At 41.7% G+C, this 10,648-nt stretch overlaps 2 protein-coding genes and 1 long non-coding RNA gene across 3 annotated transcripts; 2 read left to right on the top strand and 1 right to left on the bottom strand.

The window, feature by feature from the left end:
- Positions 1-101: 101 nt before the first annotated feature.
- On the top strand, positions 102-2,184 carry LOC134088294 (uncharacterized). Its single transcript, XM_062542219.1, has 2 exons — positions 102-244; positions 687-2,184. The coding sequence occupies exon 2, from the start codon at positions 688-690 to the stop codon at positions 1,909-1,911; it is 1,224 nt and encodes a 407-aa protein (XP_062398203.1). The 5' UTR covers positions 102-244; position 687; the 3' UTR covers positions 1,912-2,184.
- Positions 2,185-3,702: 1,518 nt separating this feature from the next.
- Positions 3,703-10,441, top strand: LOC134088293 (uncharacterized). Its single transcript, XM_062542218.1, has 2 exons — positions 3,703-3,958; positions 8,858-10,441. Exon 2 carries the CDS (start codon positions 8,865-8,867, stop codon positions 10,080-10,082), a length of 1,218 nt encoding a protein of 405 aa, XP_062398202.1. The 5' UTR covers positions 3,703-3,958; positions 8,858-8,864; the 3' UTR covers positions 10,083-10,441.
- LOC134088292 (uncharacterized) lies at positions 5,866-7,640 on the bottom strand. The gene is made up of 2 exons (XR_009939944.1): positions 7,212-7,640; positions 5,866-6,450 (listed from the first exon to the last, which is right to left on the bottom strand). It is a non-coding gene; the product is annotated as an uncharacterized LOC134088292 (long non-coding RNA).
- Positions 10,442-10,648: the final 207 nt, after the last annotated feature.

The raw sequence follows: 10,648 nt of genomic DNA, 5'->3' as shown, positions 1-10,648 counted from the left end.
AGAATCTAGATAAAGTTGTCTAACCAGTTCAGTAACATCAGGAATCCTTCCTACTTAAGGTGCATAGCTGAGAGGTGCCACATTGTGTCAGTACCAGCAATTGTCAACTTGAATACATTGAGGAGCTGTTGAAACAAGAAATACAATGAATGTAGGCCAATTCTGGGATTTCTTTGACTATTATTAGGCTACCTAACTAGCTTGACGTTAAATTAATCTTCAAGAACACCATTCAAACTCTGAAGTAAGTAAGCATGATTTTATGAAGGTTTAGAGCATCATACATGTTTTATGTAGCTTCATTCTCATTATGATAGGCTATAATGACTTTTGGAAAACTTGATATTGCACTATGGCTATAGTAATATAGAAAGCTATACCACATTGTCCATCAAGTTCTATTAGCCTACTGTAGGTGGCTGCATAGGGCCTACCCAAACAGAAAAAAATATTGAAATATATGAATATACTGTATATAACCCATAAGAAATGCTTTCTAAACTAAGTGCATGTTGAACAGATGCCTTTAGACCCTTCTTAAAAAGACTCAAAACTATGACCGCACATCTGAGGTTGTTGTATAGTATCTAAAACAGATATGGCCAGTATCATTAGCATCAAGGAATGTAAACAAAAATAATGAATTGAAGCTGTTTTTTTTTATTATTATTATTATTTTATTTCAGGATGGAAATGTCCTTAAATGCGAAAGTTGACTCAATCACTCCATTCAGTGCTCTGGACAATCCTCCTTCACGCCCTGAGCTGAGAGATAAAGATAGCTTTCATGTCTTTATCAGCTACAGCAGCTGTGATTCACAATGGACAGAGAACCTCATCACCTGGCTGGAATCACCTCAGTGTGGTCTACTGACCTCCTACCATGAGAGAGATTTTGTTCCAGGCTGCAGCATCCTGGAGAACATGACAAACTGCATCCAGAAAAGTCAGAAAGTGCTCCTTGTCCTCAGTCAGGACTTTGTGAGGAGTCGCTGGTGTCTGCTGGAGGCCAACCTGTCCCTGTTCAGAGACTGCCTGGAGTGCAAGCCTTTGATACCGGTGCTACTGGAACGTGACATCACCATTCCAATGCACCTCTGCCACCTAACATACCTGGACGCTAAAGACCCGGAATTCCACAGTAAACTGTTAAAAGTACTCTGCACCCCAAATCACCAGATGCGAGGTTCCAGTGTGGTGCCTTACCAGCCACCCTCGGTCTACAATGGCAAATCTCTGCCGCCTCTCACAGCTGTGAATGAGGAGGGCCTCCACACGTGGGAGGCTGGTGTGTTCAATGACCAAGGAGTTCCAGAACAGCTGCAGTTAGTGCTACAGAATGAGGAGAGGTACAAGGCAGCTATCAGGATGGTTAACAATGTCTCTCAAACAAAAGTCTGGGTCCGGTCTCTGGGCTTTAGGTTATTGTTATACTTTCTTGGTATAGCATTTACTTTATTTTTAGGCTTCCCAATAGCTATTTGTATTGGAGAATATGGTCCATCAGCAGCGATTTACATCTCCTGTCAAGTGGCGTTTATTTATAGACTATGTTTGTTGCACATAGACAGTGATAAATATATAACACATGAAATGCAGAAGTGCACCGGCCAAGCTAATGTTGCTCTTTCTGAGGAGAAGATTCTAATGGGCTGTCAGTCACGAACCAAACTGCACCTTGTGTATGTATCTGTGGATGGATGCAAGCTCATGTTTAATGAGACTTACCAGTCAGCCCTTGCTGAGGAGATGTTCCAAAGGGCCTTGCTCCACTTCTCTTCAGGCTATGCCAGCTGTTTAGCCAAACGTCACTTCCCCTTTGACATTTCCAGCTCACATGGCCACTTGGAAGGTGGCGTGTGCTTCTGTCAGTATGTCTCTCAGCAGCTGAAGAACGGCAAGTGGTCATAGGATTCCAACTACGCTTTAAGGAATTCGGTGAGATGCTCTTGCATGATCTGCAGATGTCAGACATTGCACGATTAACATATTTCTAATGATTGATTCAGCCCTTGCTTTGCTGCAGACACTAGGGTTGTGATACATGTATGAGACTTTTGTCACTTACCTGGAGCTCATGGGAGGCCCATCAAGAAGTCATGTGAAATTGGTATGGATGCAAAGCACTTTTCCACCTGGCTGAGTTAAATTCCTGTGTTTATCTAATCTCTACGAATGTTTGTTCACCCCAAAAATAAATGAATAAATAAATAAATAATAAGATATAAGGCTTTTATTCGTCACATGGGATCACTAACGATGTATAGGTATAAAGAAGAAAGATTTATAAGCAATAAATCAATAGATTAAAAGAAAGGGTAAAAAGTAAAAAGTGCAGTGTGTGTAGGTGCAGTGTGTATTTAGAGAGCGTCTTGTATCCAGGGTGCGGATGGCTTAACAGAAGAAACTCGAGCCCTGTGAGAATAGAGACAATTGCCTGACCTCAGCACTTTGAACTGTCCATGGTCAGGATTTGAATCTTCCTTTAAAGTATTACTGGCCCTTTTTCGTACCCTTTTTGTGTATATATCCCACAGGGTGAGGGAGAAGTGCTGCTATGGTGCGTTCAGCACTCTCTGTAGGACACTGCAGTCACAGGTTACCAGGTGATGATGTTACCTGTTGGAAACCTTTCCACTGCTGAAGAGTAGAAAGCCTTCAAGATGGATGTTGACGCCTTACATTTCCACAGCTGATGTAGTAGTACATGTTTGTCTGGATTTCTTTAGAGTGTGCTGGATGTTAGTCCACATGAGGTCTCCAGTTCACAGAAATATTTAAAACTTTCAACCCTCACCACAGGCTGCTCACTGATCTTTAATGGAGTGTAACTGCGTTGCTGTCTCAGTCCACCGCCATTTCCTTAGTTCAGCTGACATTCAAGGTCAAGTTGTTGAACTGGCACCACTGTGTTATATCCTCTTTGCCAACATAACAGCACTCAGTCTTCTGTTGTAATGTCTTTAAAGGCTTGAGAACACATAGGAAGGGATTTTGGACCATTCCTCGATGCAAATGCTCCAAATCATGCAGAGTCCTTGGTCTTCTCTTGTGCACCCTCTTCTTGAGGTCAAGCCACAGATTTTCAATTGGATTAAGGTCAGGGGATTGGGATGGCCATGCTTGATGGCCAAAAGCTTGTTTTTTGTGTGTATTAAACCATTTTTTTGTGGATTTTGATGTGTGTTTTGGATCATTGTCCTGCTGAAAGATCCAACCACGACCACGTTTTAGCAGAAACACAGAGGTGGCCAGATATACTAGATGTACAATCTCCTGATACTTTTTGGAATCCATAATGCCATGTACAGTAGCCTATGCGTACAATATTGCCTGGGTCTTTGGAAGAAAAACAGCCCCACAGCATCAGATCTTCCATCATATTTAACACTGTGTAGGTGCTGTTATATGTAGCCTTTTATTTCTATGCCAAATCCACCTTGACCATTTGGAGTCAAGAAGCTATTTTTTTTACTCCAAAGTGGCATTTTTTGAGTTCAAGTGGCATAGGACCACGGACCACGCTGAAATATGATTGACTGTATTGTTGATTGGTATTGCTGATGAAATGGATTCCTCCTCCTCCATGTAGCTACTCTGTCTTTAAAAATGTATTTTAAAAAGAAACAAAAACCCGAATGAATAAGCCATTTTTTCGGCCGCCCTAGTGGTAGAACCACTTGCAACTTCAGGAGACCTCGGGGACGCACCCATGCTTTACTCCAGGCAGGAAGTGTCATGTAAAGTCTCATAAAAATGCCCGGCAGACCGACCAATTGAGGAGTTTTGTAAAATATACACGCTAAAGCTGTAGGGGGAAGCTCTGCAGAGAAATATACAAGCATAAAACGAGCGAAAACGAAAAGTGAAAGCGAAACCGGCGATGAAATCGCCAATCCTGCATAATAGTAGCCTATACCTTTAAATTAATCTTCAAGAACACCATTCAAACTCTGAAGTAAGTAGCCTAAGCATGATTTTATGAAGGTTTAGAGCATCAGAAATGTTTTATCTAGCTTCATTCTCATTATGATAGGTTATAAAGACTTTTGGAAATTTGATATTGCACTATGGCTATATATTAGAAAGCTAGGCTAGGCTAATAGAACTCGATGGACAATTCATTTGTGCCACCTACGTCACTATCAAGTAGAACGCCGCCATATTTACGACCGATTTCGCCCAATATGACTGCCCACACTGCCCGTTTGAATGGAAGAGAAAGACAGATAGATCTAGAGAAATGTTCAATTTTAGGCTCCGATCTTTATTTGTTTGTTACCCCCAGTTTTCCTTTATCCCTTATTGTCTGCCCCAAGTTTGTTCCAATTGGCTTTCCATATCATACATTTATCTAGTTAACCCCTCATACAGTGGTGTTAATTAGGCTATTTTAAGATAAGGTGACGATGTTCGAGACCGCCCAAACCGGGAAGATAATCCCAAAAATGTGGGATAAAAACGGGGACATTTTCAGGTTGACTCAATCCGATTGAAATACATATAAGTTTTGTCTTCAAAAAACGGGGGGGCTAGGTAGCTTTACTGTATTTTCCCCGGGTCGGGCAACCAAAACCGGGGGCTGTAGGCTACAGGAAACCGGAGACTGCACCGATGCATCAGCATGGGAATAGGCTAGCCTACGTAGGCCTAGGCTATAATAAAAACATGATTCTAGTGGTAGTTTACTGACTAGGTAACGTTAGTTAAGTGGCCAACAGCTAGCAATCTCATTGTTAGTGCCCCAACTAATTGAATAAATAGCCGAAAAGAGGCATTCTCCCTCTCACGCAATAGCGTTTTTGAAATCGAAACTGGGTTTTGCTGAAGTAGCCGGCTACAGGCAGGTTTTATTACATAAAACCAAGCAACACGGTGTAACCTTAATTTGCTGTTTATTGCTCTGTCTGAAGCACAAAATATAAAAATACCAATCAGACATGCATCACGCAAGACGCATCGATTTCTGTAGGCCTACATGTAGCCTATCTCATTCACACCGATAGCAGCCACAACCGCACGCTCTGCAAACTAGCTAACTCTAACCAACTAACATTGGCAAGATATAAAAACAACGTAGCCAGTGTATATAATGAGCACAATACAAGTAGATAGACTACATTACAGAAACAGCACAAACTACAACTCTACTAGATCGCATTTTGATGACACCATACCTCTGCCTCAGGACTGTCGCAGCACCCTCTGGGCTAGGCCTACATGAAAACTGGTAAGGGGTCCTCCGCAGCGTGGGAACCAACTCCTTCCACACCCAAGCCACACACACCCAATAGCCTACTATTTACTGTACCCAGAGGAGTATGAAACAGTTTTTCACCATGCAACATTGTACAGAACATGCAGGGAATAAGGGGAAATCCAGGGAAGCTTAATCAACCCTGCTACAATAGCAAGTTAGTAGGTAGGTTGCCTTTAACGACAGGAGCAAGCTTACCGCAACAACAGCGGTCACACTATAACAGAGGTGAATTCCACCACAACACACCTCTAGTGTTCAAATACACTCATTCACAGGCATGATTTCATACTACTTTGAGTAACTTCACCATCTGTAATAGTGTCTTCTGCAACATTTAAATAATACAATTAAAACTGATTGAACTGACAGTGACCTTTCAGCACCTGATAAGGTAAAATGTACCACTTGACAAGATGACATTGAGCACCACAAATAAGAAAATAAAGACAGATTTTGAGAGCACAACTTACTCTTATGCAGAAACTACAGTATGCAACACTGTTAGGTTTGTAGGTTCACCAAAATAACATTTAACATCTATGACTACAAAACAGTACTAACTAATTTAGAAATTATTTTACACCAATAGATTTAGACAACTCAACTCATGGTTCAACATATTTTATTTAAGACCTGTCAAGACAGTGTCAAACAAAGCATTACAATGTTTGGATCCACAATCCAGTTTGAAAGATCCAAAAGATGACATGTGAATACATCGTGCCAATCATGTGATGTGTTGGGGATACACTGTACCAATCATGTGTTGTGATCTCACTGCTGTTCCTTAGGTGGCCATAAGATTAGATCTGAGAATCTGAAAAACATTACATCTAATGTGCTAATGAACACTATGACGACAGTGAATTTAGATATTCCAAAAAAGTGAGCAAAAAAGTATTCATTCAAGGACTGTTCCTCATCCCTGGCCCTTAACTCATGAGCCACACACACTCACTTTCCAGTGCTGACATCTCCGATGCCAGGTCTTTTCATAGTTGTGGTCACTGTGATGGTCAGTAGAAGTAGTAGCCTCTTCATGCTCCTCCACATTGGTGGTTGAACAGCCAGTGAGATTGTTGCAAGTCACGCATTTTGTGCTTCATTGGCTGAATGTTGTTTGTCCTTCTCCCTCGCCGAGGTGTGTGCAAAAAGACTGCGCACAAAACTGGAGTCCAAAGCAGTCGCTCCTAAAAAGTCAGGGCAGAGTAAAATAAAACACGACATGTGTGAGACATTACATTGTCCAACCTGAGTAAATATATTTCTCTTAGAACCTAGCCTAACATGGCCAGGGTCTTTTAAGTAGAGGCTGCGCAAAGCACAGACCTTTATTTGGGGCAGGATTTGTTCAAAACGACCACGGCTATTACCCGAGGCTCAGCTATAAATAAAGTATGTATAATATGAGGATTTACGATGTAGGTCTTAATAAGGGACAGATACAGAAATTAGGAAGTTAACTACTGGGTTTAGCCAGAGACAGTAAAAGATAGGGATAGCATAATAGCCTAATTAAGTTATGGTTACGGTATTTAGCAGACGCCCATACAAATAACAACGATACAGTGGGCTATAAGCTAATTAACAGTAACAATTTCAAAGTTGATGATACTACATTAATGACAATAGAATAATCCGACTTCAGCATTTGTGTTCATGTGAAATATAGGTTTTAGTAGGCTATCAAATGGAATAAGACATTGCAAGATTGCAATTTCAATGTGCTAACGTTAAAATAATAGACACCATACCAGCTACCATCTACTAGCAGCTAACACAACACAAACGCATTGCATAAGATATTATATCATGCGTGATGTTTACAAAACGTGTGAACCTCATGAACTTGACTGATTGATATAGTCAATCAAGTTTTGTCAGTGTTGTCCAAACGTGTCTCTTGTTGTTGTTAGCCCTAGATGCTACTAAGTTGAGAAGGCTCGCTTACCTGACACGAAAGTGTTCATTGCAGGGTGTATCGTGGTTATCCAAACATCTCTTCGAATGGCAGTTACTTCTTTCTTCTTTCTTTTGGTATAACGTTAGCATAACATACCAGTTCAGGGTTCCTCAACTGTACAACACATAGCTAACATGACTATGTGACCTTAACCTGTTGAACTTGTTAGCAGCTAATCATTTCCCTCGAGCCGCTGGCTCCGTGGTCACTCCGTGGCCCCGTGGTCACACTTTTTCTTCGGTTTTCTCAGTTTAAATACAACGCGAAATGAATTTCCAAATCTCCACTTTTGCCCGAGTTTTGTTTAGAAATAATCGTATTCAGAGGCGAAATCGCCGTTTGCGTGTAAAACGAAGGGAACAAACGAAGGCAAAGATCCTCAGGCGTAGCAAGATACGTCGTCGTAGTTCATGTCTATGGGCGCAAAACGGGGATCACTTCCTCTGCATAAAGAGGCGCGTCATTGCGTGTCAGACGTATTCATGGGTTTCATCAGGTCCCTTTCCACAGGTGTACAAAATCAAGCACTCGATTATCAATGCTTGATGATGTTCCAAAATAATCTTGCTGCTCTTTCAAGCCCTCTACATTTATTAGTTCTAATATGGAAGTAACACACACAAAGCATGTACACTTTCAAGGAATTGAATAAAAACATCAATGGAATAATGGAAATATGTCACTGCTCTCATTAAGTTACCCCAGCGCCATCTGATCGTCATTAGCACAAATCAGGATTTGGTTCAGCTGGCTGGCTAATGTGTTGTCAAGGTAGAGCGTACGTAGCAACCGGCCAACAAGCAGAATAAACAAGAGGGGCACACCTGATATAAAGTCGATTTTCTCCAGACGGGAATGCTCAAAAATGCTAAAAATGTACCTGAAGTGGTCAGAAGGGGTTGAGGGTCATGAAACCGTGCCCAAAATTCACATTCCTAACTCTAGAGAATGGAGATTTTAGCATATAGTTGAAATTCTGATCTATGTCCATAGACTTCAATGGAACAGTTGCTGCCTCTGCTCTGCATAAAGGGGGATTTTGACCCCCCCTCTTGCGATTCGGGTTCCAGGAAGTGGCTTCTCATGAAGTATCTTGCTCCGCCCCTTAATGATCTTTGACGAAGGGGAAAGTTTCTATTATTTAAGATATCCATGTATGAGTGAATGGCGCCGCCTAGTGAGCGACTCGAATCGGTCGGCAAGATGGCGGCGCAAAGTTACTGTGACGTCAGGTGGTCCAAACGAATAGGCTATCTATTGTCCATCGAGTTCTATTAGCCTAGATGGCAAACTGTACTTTTCTTCTGATGCATGCCTACCCAAACAGAAAAAATATTAAAATATATGAATATACTGTATATATAACCCATACGAAATGCTTTCTAAACTAAGCGCATGTTGAACAGATGCCTTTAGACCCTTCTCTAAAAGACTCAAAACTATCACAGGATCTGGAAAGCAACTCTGAGTCTGTTGCATTCAATATAACACAGCTGTATACCCCACATCTGAGATTGTTCCATAGTACTGTATCTAAAACAGATATGGCCAGTGTCATTAGCATCAAGGAATGTAAACAAAAATAATGAATTGAAGCTGTTTTTTTTTATTTTATTTTATTTTTTTTATTTCAGGATTGAAATGTCCTTAAATGCGAAAGTTGACTCAATCACTTCATTCAGTGCTCTGGACAATCCTCCTTCACGCCCTGAGCTGAGAGATAAAGATGGCTGTCATGTCTTTATCAGCTACAGCAGCTGTGATTCACAATGGACAGAGAACCTCATCACCTGGCTGGAATCACCTCAGTGTGGTCTACTGACCTCCTACCATGAGAGAGACTTTGTTCCAGGCTGCAGCATCCTAGACAACATGACAAACTGCATTCAGAAAAGTCAGAAAGTGCTCCTTGTCCTCAGTCAGGACTTTGTGAGGAGTCGCTGGTGTCTGCTGGAGGCCAACCTGTCCCTGTTCAGAGACTGCCTGGAGTGCAAGCCTTTGATACCGGTGCTACTGGAACGTGACATCACCATTCCAATGCACCTCTGCCACCTAACATACCTGGACGCCAAAGACCCGGAGTTCCACAGTAAACTGTTAAAAGTACTCTGCACCCCAAATCACCAGATGCGAGGTTCCAGTGTGGTGCCTTACCAGCCACCCTCGGTCTACAATGGCAAATCTCTGCCGCCTCTCACAGCTGTGAATGAGGAGGGCCTCCACAGGTGGGAGGCTGGTGTGTTCAACGACCAAGGAGTTCCAGAACAGCTGCGGTTAGTGCTACAGAATGAGGAGAGGTACAAGGCAGCTATCAAGATGGTTAACAATGTCTCTCAAACAAAAGTCTGGGTCCGGTCTCTGGGCTTTAGGCTGTTGTTATACTTTCTTGGTATAGCATTTATTTTACTTTTAGGCTTCCCAATAGCTATTTGTATTGGAGAATATGGTCCATCAGCAGCGATTTACATCTCCTGTCAAGTGGCGTTTATCTATAGACTATGTTTGTTGCACATAGACAGTGATAAATATATAACACATGAAATGCAGAAGTGCACTGGCCAAGCTAATGTTGCTCTTTCTGAGGAGAAGATTCTAATGGGCTGTCAGTCACGAACCAAACTGCACCTTGTGTATGTATCTGTGGATGGATGCAAGCTCATGTTTAATGAGACTTACCAGTCAGCCCTTGCTGAGGAGATGTTCCAAAGGGCCCTGCTCCACTTCTCTTCAGGCTATGCCAGCTGTTTGGCCAAATGTTACTTCCCCTTCGACATCTCCAGCTCACATGGCCACTTGGAAGGTGGCGTGTGCTTCTGTCAGTATGTCTCTCAGCAGCTGAAGAACGACAAGTGGTCATAGGTTTCCAACTATACGCTTTAAGGAATTCGGTGAGATGCTCTTGCATGATCTGCAGATGTCAGGCATTGCACGAATAATATATTTCTAATGATTGATTCAGCCCTTGCTTTGCTGCACACACTAGGATTGTGATACATGTATGAGACTTTTGTCACTTGGAGCTCACTGCATGGGAGGCCCATCAAGAAGTCATGTGAGGTGAGGTCAATTTCACATAGATCAATAAAGTATCAATCTATCTATCTATCTATGTGAAATTGACATCACCTCACTGAACAAGATATGAATGCACTTGGAAGCACTTTTCCACCTGGCTGAGTTAAATTCCTGTGTTTATCTAATCTCTATGAATGTTTGTTCACCCCAAAAATAAATGAATAAATAAATAAATAATAAGATACAAGGCTTTTATTTGTCACATGGGATCACTAACGATGTTTAGGTATAAAGAAGAAAGATTTATAAGCAATAAATCAATAGATTAAAAGAAAGGGTAAAAAGTAAAAAGTGCAGCGTGTGTAAGTGCAGTGTGTATTTAGAGAGCGTCTTGTATCCAGGGTGCGGAT

The sequence above is a fragment of the Sardina pilchardus genome, chromosome 7, assembly GCF_963854185.1.
Source record: "Sardina pilchardus chromosome 7, fSarPil1.1, whole genome shotgun sequence".
Lineage (NCBI taxonomy): Eukaryota > Metazoa > Chordata > Actinopteri > Clupeiformes > Clupeidae > Sardina > Sardina pilchardus.
Note: the sequence above shows the minus strand (reverse complement) of the source record. Positions and strands in the feature narration are given on the sequence as shown.

Excerpts from the sequence above, each read along its gene's own strand:
- LOC134088294 (XM_062542219.1), top strand. The coding sequence starts at position 688 with ATGGAAATGTCCTTAAATGCGAAAGTTGACTCAATCACTCCATTCAGT.
- LOC134088293 (XM_062542218.1), top strand. The coding sequence starts at position 8,865 with ATGTCCTTAAATGCGAAAGTTGACTCAATCACTTCATTCAGTGCTCTG.